Source organism: Centroberyx gerrardi, chromosome 1 (assembly GCF_048128805.1).
Source record: "Centroberyx gerrardi isolate f3 chromosome 1, fCenGer3.hap1.cur.20231027, whole genome shotgun sequence".
NCBI lineage: Eukaryota > Metazoa > Chordata > Actinopteri > Beryciformes > Berycidae > Centroberyx > Centroberyx gerrardi.
Window position 1 is genome coordinate 25,128,503 of NC_135997.1, and position 22,430 is coordinate 25,150,932.

General features: G+C 43.4%; 1 protein-coding gene across 2 annotated transcripts; it reads right to left on the reverse strand.

Annotated features, from left to right (window-relative positions):
• Positions 1-30: 30 nt before the first annotated feature.
• pkma (pyruvate kinase M1/2a) lies at positions 31-21,965 on the reverse strand. Of its 2 annotated transcripts, none has more exons than XM_071894332.2 (11): positions 21,883-21,965; positions 13,213-13,397; positions 12,756-12,847; positions 8,510-8,641; positions 7,757-7,943; positions 6,618-6,888; positions 6,291-6,441; positions 5,294-5,446; positions 2,863-3,029; positions 1,896-2,077; positions 31-1,412 (listed from the first exon to the last, which is right to left on the reverse strand). In XM_071894332.2, the coding sequence occupies exons 2-11, from the start codon at positions 13,367-13,369 to the stop codon at positions 1,306-1,308; spliced, it is 1,599 nt and encodes a 532-aa protein (XP_071750433.1). In that variant the 5' UTR covers positions 13,370-13,397; positions 21,883-21,965; the 3' UTR covers positions 31-1,305. The 2 variants fall into 2 exon arrangements, with proteins under 2 accessions (XP_071750433.1, XP_071750432.1); XM_071894331.2 differs by lacking the exon at positions 2,863-3,029 and adding an exon at positions 3,661-3,827.
• Between the last annotated feature and the right edge of the window lie 465 nt (positions 21,966-22,430).

Below are 22,430 nucleotides of genomic sequence, written 5' to 3' on the forward strand. Positions count from 1 at the left end.
ATCGTCAAAGAAAAGAGTCGCAAAATACAGTTAAGATAGGTGTTCATCTCTTTTATTGATGGAAATCCAGTCATGTAGGGCAGCTCAGTACACCAGCTAGACACTGTATTACCCTTTAAATTTTGTTAGCTCTTACACCCTAGCATCACAATCAAAAGCAAGTGGACAGTTACAGACGAAGACAGCTAGGTCACCGACGGATAGGAACGAGAGAGAGAGAGAGAGAGGGTAAAGGATGGGAGGAGGAAAAGCAGAGGGGTTCTACCCATCACCCACTGGGGTTGAGAGGGACAGGGCTTCATCCCTGTATCATGGGCCCTCCCAGGCCCCGTGAGAATACCCCTGAAAGTGCTCATTCATATTAATCAACTTGAGTGAACCACACACACACACACACACACACACACAGTAGTTCTTAAGTGCCAACTTAGATATGATCCAAATACTAATAAATGTAAGGACTTTCTGACACTTCTCTCACAACACAAAAATACTAACTGTAGTCCAAAGACCTCTAATGTGGACATCCAAAACTAACATTTAGTTAGACAAAATATAAGTAGTATTGGATGCCTGAAAACAAAATTTCACCATTCACAAAAGTCAAGTATAATACAGAATGTAACATTGTCTGTAGTAGATTAGGAGTGCACACTTACAGATACACTTAAATACAGTGAAATACAGTGAAAGCTGGCATAAGAGAAGACACTTCATATACACATCACTACAGGACGACCTGGTTTGGGTGGAGCGATGGAGCTGAGGCTGAACTGCAATTAATGCCACTACTTTGTTCGTTTTATAGGTAGAGGAGTGTGTTTAGTAAACTTCTAAAATAAAAAGGTGCTCTCTTGAGGTTAGCCTCACCTACCGTCATTCCACCTAAACAAGAGCCAGTACACGCATGCACACAAGCCAGATTGCGCTCTTAGTCTGGTTTACCTTTAATAATACATGTGTTTGAGTGAATAAATACAGCAGTTTCTGGTCAGGGTGTACAAAACCGAGGCCCTAGAGACTGGTTTGGTTGAGAGAATCAATGTGAAAGGGATAGAGACGTGAAGTGGAATTGCATTGGACTAGCCACCACCACCAAGCAGCTCTTTTGGACATGAGGGCCATAATGTATTTTCTTTTCTTTTTTTTTTTGCGTTATTGCCTAGTTGCCTAAACTGTTTGGGGGTTCAGTCTGTGAGCCCAGGCGGTGGGATGAGAAGGGCTGTGAGCGGGAGCGGGGGATGAGGGGCTTGTGAAGGTTAGATGAAAGCGGAAGGAGAAAGCAGAGCAGCCCTGTTGGCTTGTTCAGGGCACCAGGACCACGCGCATGGTGTTGGTGTAACCGGAGCCGGGGCGCCAGCCGGTCAAGACGATGACAACGTCTCCCTCCTTGAAGAAGCCTCGGGCCTTGCCTGGAAATTAAACACAAAACATGTAATTAACATTGTTCATTTCATGCCTGTTAAGCCTAATGTCCCCATACACTGGATCAATGCACTACTGTCCACTCACTACCGTTCCGTCTACAGCTGCCACACAGTCTTGCACTGTACAGTACGCAAGGTCCTGTTGTCCTTGTACTGTGCATCAGTGTGTAATGTGAAACTTACTGTATCAGTGGGTCTGTATTAATTTCACCAAGTCATATTTCAGATACTGCTTCACTTTTCAAAAGATATAGAATCACTTTAATCACCACCATATAAACTGCAGGTTTGGAGGACACGGGAACTTTCTAACTCTGTCCAATCTGACTGGGACTAATCTGAGACGGGACTTCATCCCAGGTTTCTGCTAACTGGACACTCCTTGCTATTGGTTGCTTGTAGAGATTGTGATTTAAATGTAAAATTGTGTAAATGTAACATAAAGATGACACGGATGTCAAGCCTCACCCATTTCCATGGCAAAGTTGACACGCAGGTCGACGTCCTCTGCCCACACGTCGTGGGCGGGCTTGGTGAAGAGGACGGGGAAGATGCCGCGGTACAAGTGGGCCTGGCGGGCTGTCTGGGCGTTACGGGTCACAGCAATGATGGGGGCACGGGGCCTGTACCTGGAAATCAGGTGGGCGGACCTGCACATACACACACAAGCACACACTTAGCACCAAAGAGAGAGTGACTCGTCCAATCAACATTTTGTTTGTTGATTTTGGAAAAACTATTGATTAGAGCAATATGTTAATGTTCAAATAAATACTGAAGAGACATTCTGATTAGATAAATTGATCATTTATCATAAACAATACACACAGTAACTAATTAGTCATTACAGATCTGAAGTTTAATTTTGGCTTGCCAAGGCCATGAACTGCAAGTCCACTCATGAGCCCCAATAAAAGCTGAATTGCTTGTCATTCTGACAAGCAATTCAGAATGTCAAGCCTGAGGAATCAAGGTTGTCATGATTTGCGATAGGATCAACACAATTAGACCCACCTCCACTGAGCTGGTGAAGCTATACCAAACCCGGATACTGAGGCATATATGCCTCTTATGCTGTTCAGTGGTGCTTTTCAGAGGTTCTTTCACCCAGAAGCTATTTAGTGAGCACGTCTCTACAAGTCTGAGTCTGAGATTAAGTAAATGTAAACACCAACCCACACTCACTCTTTGTTCACTCGCAATTTGTTCCTATCTCCACCCGCTGTATGTAACAGTGCATTTCACACATGCATGCATACAGACATACATACATACACACAAAATCAAGGGAGGGATGATCTAAGATCATGCAGGTGCTCTTCTTCATCAAGGAAATGGTGGGATAGTCAGGAGTTGTGCTGGACAGGTGGGTACGCATGTGCTAACACCTTACCTTCTGGGCCCTGGGTCTTTTTCTCATCTTTCCCCCTCTTACCTGCCGGTCTTTGTAAGAACGATGATGGCGCTAGCGCAGCATTTAAAAGATGACTCCACGGCTCCAGCGGCTACAGCCTCGGAGGGGTCTCTGGTCAGCTTGGAGTGTCGCCTAAGCTCCTCAAACAGCTGTCTGTGGAAGGTGGCTGCCTCGGCCTCTCGTGCGATCTGAGCCCCGAGGAAGCATGAGGGAAGGGGGAGGGGGGGGGGGGTTACTCAGTCACACACACCGCCACTACACACCGAGGTGCTCACACATCTGGGAGAGACTGGCAAACGCTTAGCTAGCCTCTTGGTTAAACAAGGTTTATTGAGAGAGGAAAAAACCAGAGCTACGTTCAGTGGCTGGTGGCAAAAATGTGTCGAAAGGGTCTGTCAAATTGGGATTGCAGGACAAAAATGCCCCATTGTGAAATAAGAATGAAAAATGGAGACAGAATACAGCTTCCTGCATACTAACAATGTCACAATTCTTGTGTTGAGGTGAAAATTTGTAGCTTTTTACACCAGGGTTTTAATGAATTTGCTGCACTATGGACAAAAGCCCCCTTAAATCAGTTCATCTTCAGTAAAAAAAACAAAACACTAGCTTGACTTGTAGTACTTGAATAACTACTTTTATATCAGTGGCCTGCTGTTTTCTCCCCATCAACCAGCAGTCTATTTAAGCGGTTTGCCATGCCCTCCCAGTTACTCGGTCGGTCGGTCCCTGTCTGGCCCTACTCTCCCCGTCTCACAGAATCCTCCAGTATCGAAACCTCTGTGCTCCTGAACCTGCCAGGGCGGGGCGCCTGCCTACCTTCCAGAGCCAGTGAGCACAATGAACGCAGAGGCTAAGCTCTTAAAGGAGGCCTCGACGGCGCCGATAGCGATAGCCTCGGCGGGGTCGGTGGAGTGCGGTGTGGTGCGGCGCAGGTCCTCAAACACCTGCCGATGGAACATGGCTGCCTCGGCCTCACGGGCAATCTGGCACAGGTGAGGGCAAGGTGCATCAAGCAAAGGCAAACCCACACCAGGCACGCACAGATGTAAAAATAAGGAAAATGATAGAAAAGTAGGAGAAAGGACATGAAAAGAGTAGCAGATGAGAGAGAGAGTGAGGGGCAATGGTAGAGGGACAGAAGAGAAAGAGAGTACAGAAAAGGACAGGAGGGAAAGGGAATACAAAGGTTTTTAGTGTGCAGTTAGTGGGAAAACAAGACAACATACATGTTAAAACATATTCAAGAGGCATGACTATCACAACCACTTAACTGAGATATGATATGAAAAATTGTAAAATAAAACCCATGCTAATCTGGAGTTAAGGCAACTGCACTGCTGCAATGACATTCTAAAACACACTGTTCAACCTCTACATTCAAACTAGATGGCTATAAAAAAAAAAAGTTGGCTTGTTCTATGTAAGCAAATGAAGTTAACTGGGAGTTAAGACATGCCACACACTGCACACAAAAGCAAAGAGAGGACCAGATACAGTCAGGAGAGAAGATATAAGTCTTATTCTTTCATTTCAAAATATTGAAATCAAAGAGTAAAAGACTACGGAAAACAATGGAAGATGGAAGAAAAGGCACACGTGGCTTAGAGGCAGTGTTAGTCCATGTGAGGTGGTATACAAGTCATTTCTATCAGTTTCAGTTAAATCAAAGGCGCGGTTTTCTTATGAGTGTGAAGGACCTGATACAGCTTAAGCATGTGTGCAGCGAGCTCAAAGGCAGGTGTTGTAGGACTGCTGAGTCACTCCTGCATCCACACAGGAGTGCAGAAATAGAGAAGAGCCAAGAACAGTGGAGGTTAGCCGCAAAAGGCCTGAGCAGTAGAGGAGAGGAAGGACAGCATTAGCTGCATTATCCATCCATGCAATTAATTCTACATCTGATTTTGATGCAAACATGCCCCTTGAGACGGTGAATTATTATTTAACAGTCTTAGGCCTAAGAGAGCTGACCCTGACTGACACAAAAACATAAATGTAGGCCTGGCTATGATTTTGCCACATGTGCAAACTGAAAATGAGTGGATGGATGAATGGATAAATGAATACTACAACAGGGCTTCCAGTTGGCCTGACCCTCCTGTTGGCACAATGTTCAACAGCTTAGGTGTGGCCAAGTGGAAATAAGAGGCTGCTTTGACAGGCTATTGAATGAGGGGTGTGATCAGGAGCACAGAAAAAGCAGGAAAATGGAAAACACTAATCCGCCAGTAGTTGATAACGGGTTTTGTGTGTCAAAAAAACCCTAAAAAAACTTAACCCTGAAAACTGCCAATTCACATCCCTTGAATGTAATTAATTTCTCCCTTTTATATACAGTATTTTGTATTTCTAGTTTTTTTATAAAGTAATTTGTACATTCTGCTTTTTATACAAGTTCTATATAGGTTTATTGTTGTTATTCTAATGATATGGTTATATGGGTATAACTCACCATGTGTTGTGTGCGTACTGCCTCCAGGGGATAGTCTCCCTTGGCGGTCTCTCCACTCAGCATGATGCAGTCGGCTCCATCCAGCACGGCGTTGGCTACGTCGCTGCCCTCAGCACGGGTGGGCCTGGGCTTCTTGATCATGCTCTCCAACATCTGGACCGCGTTCATGTGAGGATTCAAAAGATAGCATCAATAACATTGAACATATCAGCCACTTATACAAATTTGCTTAATGGAAAGTTGACTGAGCATGCATGTCCTTTTTCAGCATCGCCCTGCAAAACATTCATGCAGTTCCACACATTTACACCTGAGAGTTGCCCAGTACAACCAGTCTTCTGCTAGCCTCGCAAGCCAGACAAGTCTTGTGAGTTGGTCACACTGCAAGACACGTCTGGCCTTACTCCCTGATAGGAGCCTAGGAATAAGGCGGGTCCATCCACAAACAGTTTTGGAGGCTGACCTTGGGGCGGCGATGTAAGCGAGACGCGACACAGCAGAAACATAAAGGACGGCGGCAGAGTATGGCAGCGTTGGCTGTATACAAGAAACTATATTTCAGAGTTTGTGTTTTAAATGCATTAAAACACAAACAAATAACTGCGCTGAAGGCTTTTGTCAGAGATGGTTTTGCTCTTCCTCCAACCAGATTTTGTACATCACATACAAATGGTAAATATTGCTCCCTTGTGCTTAGCTATGTAACATTGTTTACCAGCCAATCTTGTGATTTCCAAGACAACAGAGCTTGTACGCAACGCACTGTGCCTACATCATATGACTCGCTCTGATTGGTTTATAATGCAAGGAGGCAATGCCCCTGATTGAAATCGCTCTCAGGGAGAGGGAGGCCAGACATGTCTCGTAGTGTTATCAACTTGCAAGACTCTTCTGGCGTGCGAGGATAGTCTTCTACCAGTCTGACTTAAATACAGCTAACAGATATGTCTCTAGGGGGAAAATCCCTCAGAAATATGTTCTTTTGCCATTATCTGACCTGTGTGGCACATGTGATTGGCTTGCCGGCTCTGTTGCAGCGACCAATCATCATCTTCTGGGCCAGGAAGACCTTTTCTGTGGGGATCTCAATACCCAGGTCACCACGGGCAACCATGATGCCATCGCTAGCCTCCATAATCTCATCAAACCTGCAAAAAAAGATTGAGAATCAGAACCAGTCAGACAATAAATTATTATAGCATTGTACAAATGCCTATACACCATGATATAAATATCCAAATAAGATTCATTCATATATTGGAACTGATCCTAGATTGGGCCCCTACAGAATACACTACACAATCACAGACACACCCACACACACCTGCGTACACCCTCGTGGTTCTCGAGCTTGCTGATGATCTTAATTTCCTTGCCCTTCTCTCCCAGCACGGCTCTGACAGCTTGTACGTCTGCAGCCTTACGGATGAAGGAGGCAAAGACCATGTCGACTCCCTGCGCCAGGCCAAACTGCAGGTCCTTGACGTCCTTGTCTGAAACAGCAGGCAGGTCCACAGCAGCACCGGGGAGGTTCACTCCCTTCTTACTGCCCAGAGTGCCGCCGTTCTCAATCTCACACATCAGGAAATCAGAGCCTGGTGACACAAAAAATATTAAAGACCACAAGATTTTCATTAGGTATCAACATCATAAACTGCGTTCTAATGGACTGTAGGGATTTCAAGAAGCCTACCTCATTTTTTATAAATTGACAATCCTTTCACTCTTTGACCCTTAAATTCCATACTGTTGGTTGCTTGTAATGTTGGTGATCGAGCTTAATTTTAGATTAATCTACTGTTTCAATCAATCTAAATTGCTCTGGATGAGCACATCAGCCTAATACTTAAGGTTGGGGACACACTACATGGCTGAGATTGTGAAAAGACTGGACATCACACGCTTAATGGGTGACATTTGCAGATTTGGTATATTAGAGGCACATACACTTGACGATGAGGTGAAGCCAGGGATCACACACTTGACAATGCGTTGAATTTGGTGAACACACACACAACTTGTTGCTGTTTTTTTCCCCTTCTTTCACACTAAACTCTCATTTGGCTATTACCAGTCTCTGTTCGGATTTTAGTCGTTGACCAGCTCACACTACAGGAGTATGTCAAGACTTGTAAAAATCATGTTTTAAATAACTGTTACAGTCCCGACTGTATGGGAAGGCAAGAGAATATAACCCTCAACCCTCAAACACTACAAGATCGTCTGTGCTGACTGACGGACGGCGCAAAACTAGTGCAGACTCGGCCCAATCTTGAAAATTCCTCATAATGACCAAATTGTGGCCTAAAAGTCATGTAGTGTGTCCCCATCCTAAAATGTAAATGCATTCAAGTTCAGATAGAATCAAATGACTCTCAATCTGACATAAATGTGAAATGTGAAATCTTCATTTAGGGTGAGAGAAAACTTGAATGGGTTGGTTTCAGCCACTTCTCCACTCACCGATCTCCTTGACCTGCAGGGACATGAGCCCATCGTCAATGTAGATCTTGCTGCCAATTTCCACCACCTTGGTAATGTTCTTGTAGTCCAGCCAGAGGATCTCGTCACTACAGTTGTCCTGGTAGGCATCGTCCAGGGTAAGCTTGATCATGTTGCCCTTCATCAGCTCCACCTCGGCTGTGCCGCTCTGTCACATCATTAACACACGTTAATGAGGTTCCATGTTCTTTTTGGCTCATTTTCACATCGAAATAAAGCTAGTAGCAGTTATCTTCCAGAAAGAGCTCTTTATTACCAACAATAAAGGCGTTAAATACAGAAAAGTTGAACACTAATAACAAGTGCCCATCAACGTATCAATCAATTTTGTGCCCATCAATAAACGTAACTGAATTGTTACTTGTCATTTTCTACAAGTGAACATAACCTTTGTACTAGTCACAATATTTCCAACATCCTAGATAAAGTTGTGAAAAGAGTCTGCATGTTTTATAAACATGGCCCAGGTCAACATGAGACTGGTTTGACGCATGTTGAGAGTAATGTTTACACTACAGTCTGTCAGCAGTGATGGGCCACCATGGCAGGAAAATCACCTCCGCTGCTATTAAATGTGAAGTTAACAAAATCCTGTAATTTAGCACAACTTGGAACCAAAACCAAAAATTACCCACAACCACTAATGCTGCAAAACAATTATAAAGAAAACAGTGGTTGAAAGTATGGAGGGAGAACTGGTGGTGTTGAACTTACTCCCTTGATCAGGCCGGTCCTGATCTCTGGGCCCTTGGTGTCCAGGGCGAGGCCCACAGGTCGGTAGTGGATGCTGCCAGGCTCAAAGCTCTCACAGGCCTCGCGCAGATTCTTGATGGTCTCTGCGTGGTACTGTGGAATGGAGAAACATCGTTAGGCATTTCAAATTTAGCTGACTCTCTTATCCAGAGCAACTTGTAAGGAGTGAGCAGGTGGGGGCTCAGTGTCGTGCTCAAGGACACTTCCACAGGACATATGATTGTTCATATGGATCGATCCTGTGACCTTTTGATTACAGTACAGTCTCTCTAACCCGTCTCTCCAGCCACTCTCCTGCTGCTGCCACACATACGGGCATGAAAGAAAACCGGCCTGTCTGAAACACATCCGGTATAGGGGTTGAGGAGTTTTAAATCAGCTGACAACACCTAAGGCCAGGACAATTAAAAGATAAGGTGCGTCTGACAACTCATACAGTCATAAACGTGACTCGTTAACATCACCACTGAGTCATGTTATATCTGCCACTCTGGCCAATATGTTAAGGGTCACTGAAGAATTTGGGTGCACCATGCAGAATAATTGAGCCTTCAAGTTAAAATGCTGCAAGGACCTATGAGGGATTGTATTTTCAATGTATGCATTTGGCTATACAACTGTTGGGAGGCAATTTTATCATAGATCTAACCAAGGGAGAAATATGTCAGCAGAAATATGACTCTCTGGTTGACGCCCTAGAGTACAAATCACATCTTGTTCTTATGAGACAGCATCACCTAAACATGTACTCATCAAGATAACACTGGCAAAGAGTTCAATATGCTACCCACTGTAAAAACATACTCTGTGCACCTTATTTTAAAATACTTTAATTACATGTATCAGGGAAATTCAAGCCCATTTCAGATCATCTACTGAATATTAGAAACATTCATGTTAATAGTCTTACTGGTTATGTACATCTGTAATTTGGAGAAATGCCCCAAAAAAAACTCATGACTGCAGATGAAAATATAACTGACTTGTGGCCTGTGTGTGCCAATGTAAACACCTGGTGCAAGTAGAGAGCGGTGAGTTAGAAGAGAACTATAATTAACAATAATGCTGCAACTTGCATTTATCCAAGTGGTGCTATGAATACTAGCTGTGGCAAAATAACTGTGGTGACGGTGGTTAACTTAGCATTTGTTGCCCTAGGTCTTTCCGCCACTACGTTGTATTCTGGCTGTGCCTCTAAGTGTCTATTAGCAGCCTAGGAGGTGGAACTAGTTATACTGTCATGTCAGTGAAGCAGCCATCTTGGTATGACAAGTCTCTAGGCTAATAGGCTGGAAGCGTAATGTTTGTGTCCTTGGAGACAGCTGCCGGCCACACATGGCTTATGCTGCCCATCTGGGGAACCAGAGCTTTCAGTAAGAACTTAAGTGGCAGGTAATCACATTGGCTGTCATTCACTCTGTCACTAAGCTTCACTACACTGTACTCGCTGCACTATGACTAACAGGAAACCTGGATGGCCTCACTGTCTGCAGCAAAGGGTAAAACCTAATCCAGGATTTTTATCCAAGGTGCCAAAATACCTAAACTGCAATGACTACATGTCTCACACAGTAGGGATGCACCGATGCCACTTTTTCAATGCTGATACCGATTACGAGTATGAAAGTTTAAGTATTGGCCGATACTGAGTACCGATCCAATCCATTACTTTTACTGAACAGTGCAGGCTTACTTCCTTAGTTTGGGGTCAATGGACAAAATTATTGAGTTAAAATCCTTGTTTTTCCCACTGTTTGAGAAATACAGGCTTCTATGTGCCACAAATGCATAAAATCAAGACGGTTTGCTTTTATTTCTTACATGTTACTCATGGCTTTCGGTATCAGATTTTAGTCTTGGGTAAAATCTCCGATACCGATATTCCATTTTAGCCTGGTATTGGTACCGATACCGATACCAGTATCGGTATCAGTGCATCCCTATCACACAGTCCAGTAATTAGGCTAAAGGGTTTGACATGGAAGCATTTGAGAAACATCTGAGAGAGTGGGGTCAGCGGAAACGTCATTATATCAAGCTAGAAATAAATATATGGATGGCCTCCTAGCATATTGTCAAGCTCCAGTATGCTGCAGCATTTTGAGAGCAAGGGGTAGACAACTGCACAGTGAATTAGAGCAGGTGACTGTGTGTGTGTGTGTGTGTGTGTGTGTGCGTGTCAGGGTTCATTTTTAATTCTACCTAAACAAAATGTAAACTGCTGTTAAATGATCAATTATATAGCACTAGTTCAATCATTTCATTCAAGATTAGTTATATGAACCTTTAAGAAATTTGAATTTCTGGATTTGAAAGAAAATCTACTTTCCACTTCCTGATTTGATTGAAAGTGGATTGACCTTGACCCTGGTATGTGTATGCACACACACACACGCACACACGCACACACACACACACACCTCCACCCCAGCCAGTCTGGGCACACTGCCTGCTGAAGAGATAAAGGCAGGGCAGGAAGGTATAGATGAAGTATTTATAGTGCCCCAAGCCACCAAAGATCAGGTTTCCGTGGCTCTTCTCTGATTCTAGGTTGGGTCTGACCTTCGATCCTTGCTGAGACAACTAGACCCACGCACCCTAGTTGTCATGCACCAAGCAGGTAAAGACAAAAATAAAAAATAAAAAAAGAGAAACACACACCCTAAAAGCTAAAAACAGAATTAATTCTATTATCTTGTTTCTATGAGTTCAGTCCTTGTGATTTGATCAGAAATGATTTATAAACACTCAAGTCTATTCAGAAACATCAAGTCCTCAAAGTGCCATGTGAAATCACAATCTACTGCACTTCATCATGTAGAAATTTGTCATACTGACAGCGTTGGGGAAAGATACTTTTGAAACGAACTCGTTAGTTTACTTTGTTACTTGCCCTAAATAGTAACTAGTTTCTTTAGTTCTTATTAAAAGTAACTCATTAGACTTTCTTGTTACCCACAAAAAAAAAATGCCTTTGAAATATGTCTTCTGGTGATGTCATCAATCTTATTGTATAGTACACATCTACAGTTCTCTAAAGAAAACATCAACCGCTGAAAGGCAAGGTATCTTTCATATGATATACAGTAAACTAGTAAGATCACAGAGGTAGCCTTAATTGATCATGTCTGGTCTCAAAATAAACAGCAGATGGCACTCACAATACATTAGCAGCTGCTTCCAATTAATATCTTCAGTATGATAGTGAACGGTAAGATTACAGTTAACAATAATGTTCTTATCCTCTAAACTACTCGTTAACACAAAAAAGTAGTCTGGGCACTCTAATGTGTTACACCCAACACTGCTGACAAAGAGCCTTAATCATACTGATGACAGGCTAAAAAAATAACACACTCTGGAATGGTTAAGATGGATTACCTGGATCCTCCTCATACGTGGACAACTGAGTTAGCTGGATAAATTTGTTGACAATTTGACATAAGCCCGGGATTTTCTGTACGTATGCTTAAAATGTTGTCTAATTTGGCACCAGAGCAACAGCCCTTTAAGGTCAAACCTGAAAAATTGCAGGCTTAGTCGGAGTTAGCTGGATTATGACCATGCTTTTTTAAGCTTACCCCAACGCTCTCATGTTAAAAGCTTTGGGTTGCATTTCACAGTTAATATGTTTTTAGATATGTTCCATGGCGCCATGCCAGCCAATTGTAGGATTGTTGACCATGGTTTTCGATTCTCTACTCATGTTCCCTTTATTTCAAAATGGGAGCTCGCAATCGCAAAAAATATCCAAGATAAATACATTTGCACATTTGAGGAACTGAGTTAGGATTAGCACGATAATATGAAATACCTGGCATCATATTAGCCTGAATTAATTTAAGGAATTAATTTCTGGACCCTGTGTCTTATTATGTAGCAATAATACCCAAGAGGGTATTTTTTACTGTGAACATTGATGCGGTGAAGAGTAGTATTTATTTTATACCATGGTTACCAATACTGCCTGAAAAGTTTTCTTCCAAGTAGTGTACGTGTACAAGAATAAAAGACAGGAAAAAGCAAGAAAGATTGCAAGCTGGCTCCGTGGTTGCAACAAAGATCAGCATACCAACCAACACCATTTTGTGATAAGGCACAGAGCCGTGTATGATGGGCATTATCAGCACAGTTTGAACGTGACTTCGAACAATCAGACTGGTTAGCTGAATTTACACATTAGGCAGAACTACGTGAGAAGACCCACCTCGTGTGAGCCATGGGAGAAGTTCAAGCGTGCAATGTTCATTCCAGACTTGATCATCTCCTTCAGCATATCCACAGAGCGGGAGGCTGGCCCTGTAGGCGAGGTGATCAAGGGAAAGGATTAAACACATACCATACTTATTTTACGTCACCAGGTACCTACCTACTAGGCTGTGACCAGTAGCTTTTGGTTTCAGATAGAAATTGTATCATTGCTAACAAGCCATTTCCCAGTTATCTCAAGTTCTTTATAGACTTTTATTCCTCCTGCTAAAGAAGTGTCTGCTTAAGTTAATTAACTGTTGAAAAATGACCCGGTGTTTAATGAGAGCACTGCCATGACACTACGTCATGGAAGTCATGACTGTATGCGAGTAGGTTACACATACAAGTCCCAGTGTTTAAAAGTGTGTATGTGTGTCTCTCTGTATGTATGTAGACAAACAATGTTGACCAACCAATGGTACAGATGATGCCGGTGTTGCGTGCGGTAGTGGGCTCGGAGTCGATGTCCAGCAGGCACATGTGTTCCAGGAAAGTGTCGGCCATGGCAGCGTTGAGCTGTTGCGTCTGGATAAAGGCAGAGCCCATGTCTAGAGACTTTGGCTGAGGCATGGAGATCACTGGTGCAGCTGAAGAAGTCCTGCAGGTGGAGAACACACAGAAGTTCGTGTAGAGGAAGCAGTAAAGGCAGGAAACTAGCAGTTTTCATCCATCGACTACTGTGGGTTATGGATTCCTCAATCAAGGAATTGAGGAAAACAAAAACAGCATTTGGCTGGTCGCTAGTGTTAATTTCCCACCCTGGATGTAGTCATGCATTCATGGTACTCAAGCATCTGCCCTATTGAAGTGTCCTTGTGCCAGACACTGAATCCCTCTGTTTTATAGCTGACCTTGCTGTGGAGGGAGGCAAGTGAAAAGAGCATTGCACTATGGGCATCAGGTACTGTATTACATCATGTTATGTTGGATGTTGATATTCTATTACAGTATGATAGGGACCAATGGCTGTCATTACTCAACTGTAACTATTTTAGATAGAGTTTATTAGATTGGAGTGATAGCCACCAAGGCTGAGCACAATAGAGTCTATCAACTTAAGATTAGACTTATCAAACCTCCTCACTGCAATACTGTGTGTAAATAATGAGTTACTATGACCTTCTTTGCACAAGTGTCTTTTCTTTAGTCACTATTTGTCTTTTAAACTAAGCGTGTGCAATTGACAGTTTACAGAGTGAAGAATATCAAATGATAATGATAGCTTAAAAAAAAAAAAAGAGAGAACGTGTGCTTCTCGCCTTTTCCAGCAGCTGCCAATTGTTCACAGTTCGGTAATAAAGACACGAATGTTGATCTAAAATGGTAAAGAACATGCTGAGACAAATCCTTTTGCATTGCACTGCATTCAGATACTGACAGTGGATAGCTTATCGAGCTGCTAGCACATTGTACATTCTGTTCTCCCCCTCCCCCCCACACTGAGTCACCCATGGCAACGGCACCATCACGAAGCTCACCTATGGGGCTGGCACTGCCAGGCTTTCATCACATCACTTTCACCACTTCTTTCTAGCCAGTAGCCACCCAAGAACACACAGATGCTCACCGTAGTTTAGTAGCACCAAGATACGATTACATCAAATCCTGTGCATTGGTAAATGTCTCAATACTGGCCAGTACAGAGGGAAGCGGACGTGCAGAGTAAAACGGTGCCTTGCCTCAGACACTTCCTTTTTTTCCCTCCGTCTCTCTGTGGCAGAATTACGAGAGGCACTGTAAAACCTCGCTGCAACATGGCATCAGGGCATGTTAAAACAAACAGCCAGCGAGGAAGGTCTGTTTGAGCAGGGTGCAGCATCGCTACTCAATAGTGATGAGGAATGTCTGTGCTGATCCTTCTATTGGGGCTCTGGTTGCTGTGGTTACATAACTACAGCACATGTCAGACCGGGGCCGATAGGCTTGGCTAGGTCTGGGCCTTATGGTGGATCATGGGGAGATTAAAAATGGGTCCTCAATTTAATTCTGGAGAAACTGGAATTCAAAACTAGCAGGTACTGCATTATCAAAGCCTTCCTACCCCTGCAATGTAAAGATGGCACACTAAAATACTGTATGAGATTGAGGTTAGTGGCTTAAAGTAATAATCTGCGACTTTTTCATATAAACAAATGTCGGTTTTGCTACTCTGTATTACCTATTGATACATCCAATGTTGATTCAACCTATATCCAGTTCATGAAAGCTATAGTTGCTGTTCCAAATCTAAAGACCAATGCGCAGGTACTAGCCTACTCTTTCCTAAGAAAAATCCTCTGCCACACAGGGATTTACGTTGACACTTCCAAAAGCAGTGACAGTGGTTCTTTTGGAATAAACAGAAGAACTCAGTAGTTAACATGAGCAGCAACAGCCACCATGGCTGAACAGACAAAGAAAAAAACAGTACCTACAGAAACTCAAACTTCATCAACAGAAAATCCAAGATAAAAGAAATAGAATAATTGCTCAGAAGAAGGCCACCGTGCTAAAAAAGAAAGCAAACGTCTCCAAGCCACAACTAGACTGAACATCGGCATTGCCTTTCCAAGATGAGATGGGATGATGAGGAGCGATGCAGATGTGGCTCATTTTCTTTTGGACTGGTGGGTTTCGCTATCGTTCATTAACCGCAGGCCACGTCATTATTATTATGTTGGGTCAGTGGCGATATTGAGTGCAAAACACCAAAGCAATGACTGCTTATCACCAAAGGTGTCACCAAAATCAAGAAAAAACACTTTGTAATACAGTAAATTTAGCTCAATTAGCCTAAACAAAAGTCTGCAATGTCAGTTTTGGATCATGTGGCTAAATATTTAAAACATGCATGTACCCAGACAGAGAAAAGGTTAAAACTATTATTTAAGAGACCGGCCAAACAGGGAGCTAACCTATCTCTGCCACAAGGTTACAGTCGGTCCTCAAGCCAAAACACCCTGAGGGGAGATTAGGTTTACTCAGTCTAAATTATACATTGAAGTGCTCATGAACAGAATACTCTCACCGGTTGCTTGTTTGACAGAATAACAGGTTTCCAAATGGCTACCTGTATAATTCAGGACAGTCCAATCTTCTGTGTTGTGGGGAACAGACGCCAGAAGTGGCCTAACTGACCCAGACCAGGCAGTGCTGCTTAACACAGCCGGATAATCTACAATGTGCATCTTGACCAAGAGGCTAGAATAGGGTGTCTGCAATTTTTACTTCAGACTGTCAGACCTCTTAATGCTAGTTACAACAGAATTTAAGAACAACTTAACAGAAAAATAAACCTGAAAGATAAAAAGGATAATGAAACTAGGCTTAACGGAATATGAGTGACACTTGCACAGTAGCTGTACCAACAAAATAAACATTTTTAAAAACCTCTGAAACTGTATTTAAGACTGTAAGACAAAATGTAACTGACCTAGGCCTTGAATTTGGGAAATTCCAGTGAGACTTTCAAGGACCTGCAGACTTCCTGTATAAAGTAGGCTACACATCCTCCTACTCAGCACCCTGCTCCATGGACTTCTAGTACAATGACTGTCTCACCAGCAACTGCTGAAGCAACAAGCGCAATACAGATGCATCCATTGTGGAAGTCCCTCATTTTATTGCATGCTCACTGCAAACTGCTGCACTGAATTGTTGCAAGGAATTGCAAATTAAAAATTTGTTCCATCTCATTCTCAGCAATTAAGAAGGTGCTAGTATGAATGGTCTGGCAAGTAGTAATGTGAAAGAGTTTTGTGTAACTTACAATGTGCCTATTCAGTCCCATCTACAACATTTGAGAAAGAATAGGCTGCCATGGCAGTTGCAGCACTAGCAGAGGATACTTGCAGGATAGATGCAGTCTGGGGACTTTTTTGATAGCTACCACTGTAGATCTAGGACTAGGTAGGCCTAAATGCTACCACATACACCTTACCCACTGCAAACTGGCCTTATGCAATTCAAATGAACAAGGCATACACTATTTGTGATGTCCTAACAATGTGGGTCTCTCGGAGCAATCTTTCTAAAATGCTGCTGCCTTCAACAGCAACACTGGTGGACCGACTTCCTCTTACTCATTGCATCCTGGGTACAAATGCATCATTCCAGGCAGCATCCCCAAAACAACCAATAGGCTCCCTCAGCAGTGGCAGCTGACTGATGATGTAACACCCTCGTCAGAGAAGCAGACCAGTGCCAGGCCAGTGCTGTACGTGAGCACAGTCACATACCACTCTGCTGCACACAGCACACTAACTCGCTTACAACCACAAGAGGCTGGGGGCAGCCCCCCGCAGTGGGCTCAACCATGTGGATAACGGCACAGGGAAGACTGCAGAGGGACTGGGGGACAAAATGGGTGGAAACTAGTCGTCAATGCTGGCTGTTAGTATTGAACATTGGATTGGTTTCCATCCTGATTATCAATTTCATTTCCTGTCAGTTATTTATTTAATGGGGAATTTTTTAAGAAACTGAATAGTTTCTAGGAAAAAAAAAGAAGAAAGAAAGAAAGCAGGGTATGCCTCATTGACATTTCTCCACAAAATGTCACTCCATGAGCAGCATGATAGCAGGAGTTTGTCATTCCAAAGCATATCATACTGTTGTTACTATTACTTTTATATTGATTCAGAATTGGCACTGATTTAATACCCAATCATCATGAATGACGATGTTGTTGATGTTATATGGCCTTGCAGTGTGAATTTGGACTGACTAGCCTAGAAATACAAGTAACGGCCTATTTGTAATACATGACTCATCTTTCTTTATTGGTCTGCTCTAAATGTGACCAGTATAGCAGGACTGCACTGTTGAATAAATTATATAGAAATTGCAGGAAAGGAGTTTCAGACAGCTTCCCAAACAAGGGGTTTTGCTGCTCTGCAGAATGTATGGCCTACAAATCAAGTTGTATGTCAGAGAAAATGTTATTAGCCTAAATGTTAGTAGGTCTAATCAAGAGCCCGCTGCTATGAAATTGTGGTACATGGCTATCAATATCATTACTACAAAATAGTTGTGCAGTGAGCTTCAACATGTACAAAAAGTAAAAAAGTAAAATGAATAAAGGGTTTTACTAAAACTGATATTTTCTGCCAACCTTATCTGCTTATGCATCATCTCTGACTGTTCACCCCCCCTTCCCCTTTTCTACCTGCATCATAATTTCCCCCCAACTTTTCCAGTGAGGTATACTAAGGGATTTTTAAGTGTCCATGTAGCCTACTCTTTTTCTGTGTAATTGTTTCACCTTTTGCATCAAGCACGTTGTCAGGATTTTAGATGAGCATAGCCTACACCACCACCTTTCTGATAATCTTTGCATACTTGTTATGGACAGGGATCAAATTTCACACACAAACAAGGCTGTGCCTTTATCAGTCACCACACGTCACACTCTGCCAACAACAGCTCTTTATATGGTACCTCAGATGAGAAGTTATTCTTTGAGCTATCAGGAGGAATTTGACTAGCATAAGAGACAAGTCCTGACATGGCCCTTGAAAAGCTTCCTTGAGCAGTTAACACTCCAAGCTGGTAATGAATGGCACAGGCACCCAACAGGTGCAGTAGTGTCCCAGGCCAGGGCCTGTCTGATCCAGCCCACTGGTTGTCATGAATAGATAAAATGACACCATTCACAGGGGTGGATACCAAGGCTGACCCCAGGACAGTCAGTGAGCAGCGGCCACAGGCCAACAGCAGCCATAGTAACCCTGACACAGATGCAAGGCTAACTTTAGAGCTGGCTGCTAATAATCCCCTCCAATCCCTTTCCAACAAAAGCACATCTCCCACTGTAACCATACACTGTTCACACACTCATCATTATCTCCATGTCTTTCTAAAGACCTTTCTCCAAGGTCACCCATCAATATCTAATAAATGTGCCTGTGTAAGCATAGGCAGCCATGTTTTTGCAGCATATTGGTAGCATTAGCAGAGGCTGAATGACAGGACAGGGTGACATGACAATAGTAATATCCACCATGGCAGTGACGTAACACTAGGCTAATCCGAGCTGGGTGACAGAGCACGGCTACTCTCTATCACTCACTATGATCACCCAACCATGGCACCATTCGCCGGTTACGCTACGTACCCCCAGTAGATCTTCCTGTTCCTCCTGGGGACAAATAGGCACGTCGCTGCAACAGACCTCCACAGCAACCCCAGTGTGTTGGAGCCTCCAATGCCAGTGAGCAAAGCACTCCCTGCAACGGCAGCAGCAGCGGAAGCAGGATTGACAGGACAGCCTGCTGCAGTGAGCGTGCCTACGCGTGACTCCGTCAGGGGCTCAGGAGTAAATCGCTTCAGCGAGGATAAACGGCACAGATAGCCCCTGCTGTGACCAGGCAGCCGCCATACCCTGATACCACGGACATACATGAGACCTTCTGAGTTGCTGGTTGAGGCTTCCACCTCGGCGCACCACAGCCATGTTACACCAATGTTATGCAGCGTAGGTCATACAAGCCCCCAGGCTCATAAACAGAGCCTGGGCTAATAATATCGCACAGCATGCCGAGTGTGTTTGGAGAAATCCAATACTTGGAATGTACTATGGTATATTCAGTATGCAGGCCTATAAACTATAACAAACAGGCGATGTCATACCACTGCATGGGTTTAAGCTGTGTAATGTGTCACACTGACTGTGGTGCACATTCAATGCACTACAAAACAAAACATTTGCCATTTGGTGAAAAATGTTATCCAAAGCAGTGCACCTTATACCATCCCTAAGTGCCTAAGTGCCTTTTGGCAACAGTGTCCCCAGTAGGAAAGGAATCCTTATCGCTGGCAGTGTCTGTGTCATGCTCTTGAGCTACAATAGGCCACAGCAGTACCTATCATTAGTCAGCAAACATACAGCTATGGTGGGGAGGGACTGCATGGGAGCAGCGCCAGCTGCAAAAGGCCTAGAGTACTACTGCACCAACATCCAGGACAGCTGCAGCCGACGTACCTTTACCACAACAGAAGGTCAAGGACACTTAGGTCCAGGACAGAAAATTGCATTTTACCATCCATCAACTGCAGTGGCTTGTGAAGCCCACAATTTACTCGGCAGTTTCAATATTTCACAAGACAGATAGAAATGATCCTCAAAATATGTCTGTTCCTCCCAAAGTGGCTAGCAGAGTAGACAAACCTACCAGCCATGGCCAAAATTTAACAGCATTGAGTAAGAGATGTGAGGGACGGTTTCTAGTCACAAGATGAGCCAAGGCCCCTGCTTCCTGTATCTGACACTGGAATATTCCAACAAGAATGAACGCGCATCATCGTGCTAACTTTGGAAACTATTGACTTATATGGGCTCATTGGGCTGGGACCCAGAAGGGGTCATGGGCCTGTCTGGTGGATCCCCTCGTGAATATATATTTTAAATGAGCCTGGATCCAAGGTTGAGTCTAAATTTACTCAATTTTAGAGCTACTGGAGGCGAATAAAAATTAGCAATCATCCAATATAGTCTACTCTCAACCTACAGCCTAGCTTCTGAGCACACAGATCATGCATAACGCTGTGTTGAGTCTATGACTCCAATAGAATTGCTAGTCACTCAACACAATGACTTGAGTGGTCCTCTGGGGAAAGGCCTCCATTTTGTCCACACGGGGCCTTCAGCCAGGAAAGACTGTTATGCAACAAAGGCTGAGCAGCGTCTCCAGACTTGTAATTCAGACCTGAGAAGAACACAAAGTCTTTACGTCTGGCAGGCAAGCCACTTGACTGCATTAACCTTGATCAAGATCTTGAATTGCGTTACGTGATTCTTTCACACTGACAATATAGCATATGCATTCAGGCTAGGCTTAGTCTAAAAACTCATAATTCCTATGCACATTAGGTGTATCTAATAAATGATATATGCAAACAATTTAAAATGCACTTTTGGACACAGCCTCGCCTAGGATGAGAGCAACAAGTCATCCTGAGTCTGCCGTTTTGGGAATAGGCTGTCAAGCAGGGCTTAGGTGCTGCACACCAACGACTGTACAGTACAGTCTGACAGATAGGGGGGGGGCTAGTAGCCATAACTACAACCCAGACTCTCAGGAAGAGATCTGTCATCCTATCTTTGTCATTCTGTGTCAACAAGGCCAATCCTTTTACTGTGACTGTGTGGTCCCACTGCAGCAAGTCACTGCAGTAGATGATTAGGCAATGTACACGGTCCAAACAAGGTTAATTCCTAAACTAAAATTATTAACGATGTTAGAATTGGATTTAAGAGTAGGCTAAGGAATTAATGTTACAACAGCGTGTCACACACACAGCACAATAAACAAACATTATGCACTGATGATGAAGACAAAGATGATGATTTCATCTAGAGAATCTCATCCACATATGAAGGAATACAACATGGTACAACACTAATATGTCAATCCTGAGGTTTTAGCTCAGGTACATTTATGTCAGATCAGTTAAATTCAGCGCAGCCGATGCACCAGAGGTCACGTTCTCATCACTGCGTCACATTTTCCTGAACTAGAAACATCACGAAGATTGCCCAATGGGAGGCCGAGTTGAAGACGCAGCCACACCCACAACAGGAGGCAGCAGGAAGCGATTCCTGACATAAACCACTTCGTGCATCACCCCAAGATTAGCTGCAATGGATGTGTTTTTCATTACTATAAGGCTCCAACGTGTCATAACGAGTAATAAACAGACTTGTCCAGTACCAAGTGAGCTGCCCGAAGTCTATCCATCCGTTAAGAGCATTTCCATCAAGTTAGACATATTACGACGTGGTTGAAAACTTAGAAACAGCAAACTAGCATCGCCAGACTACGGAAGGCATAGCTAACCGTATGCGACAAGGGGTATTACAACTTAAAAAACATTCTGATAAAAAAAAAGCCCCAAAAAAAAAAAGGTTTTAACGAGTGGTAACTAGCCAAAAGTGGCCAAGTGACATATTCCTGCGCTTACCAGACAGCAGGATGTACACCAGTAATGAAAGACAAAATATTCAGAAGGCAATAATGGTGACAACTCAAGTGTCCCACAAGCTAAAAGGCCACTTGATGCAATCGGTAGGCTACCAAGCTGCTGCTCCTGTTTCAGTTACTCACCTTACCACGCTGAACTACTGCCGGGACTGATGTTCTGCCGTTACACGCAGCAGCTCAAGGTGATCTCCCTATCTCAGCGGAACTACTTTTCAGGGATGCTACGAAATATCCATCCGAGAGAATATAGGTCAGTGGAAAAGATAACACGCTCTTGAGACTCGGATATGAATTGTAACTATCATGGACCGTTCAGTTATATTTTTATTCATGTTTTAACCTAGTAAAAACCTGGAAATTGAAAAATATAAAGCCAACGCGGAGGGTTACACAGATACAGGGTGGAGGTGCTTGGTGAAGTTGGGGACCAATCAGGGCACAGAAATGTATCTCTGGAGCATGGGGCCGACATGTGACTGTGGATGCGGTAGAGGAATTTCCTGAAAAACACGTTAGTTTGGTCTCTATTATCTTTCAGTGCCTGTTCAGGTATTACAAATGTATATATTAAGATGTGTAATCTCAGTCATCGTCTTAGTGTATTGGCGCTCCATAAATTGTATAGATGTTCAAATTATCGGCTGCCGCAATGATTCATGGGAAGCATCACA

What these genes read in the sequence shown, in the direction of transcription:
- pkma (XM_071894332.2), bottom strand. Translation starts at nt 13,369, where the DNA reads ATGCCTCAGCCAAAGTCTCTAGACATGGGCTCTGCCTTTATCCAGACG. An exon ending in CAGTACGCACACAACACATG is followed by an intron (nt 3,030 to 5,293) that starts GTGAGTTATACC and finishes CTCGGGGCTCAG; the next exon opens with ATCGCACGAGAGGCCGAGGC. An exon ending in CAACTTTGCCATGGAAATGG is followed by an intron (nt 1,413 to 1,895) that starts GTGAGGCTTGAC and finishes TTTAATTTCCAG; the next exon opens with GCAAGGCCCGAGGCTTCTTC.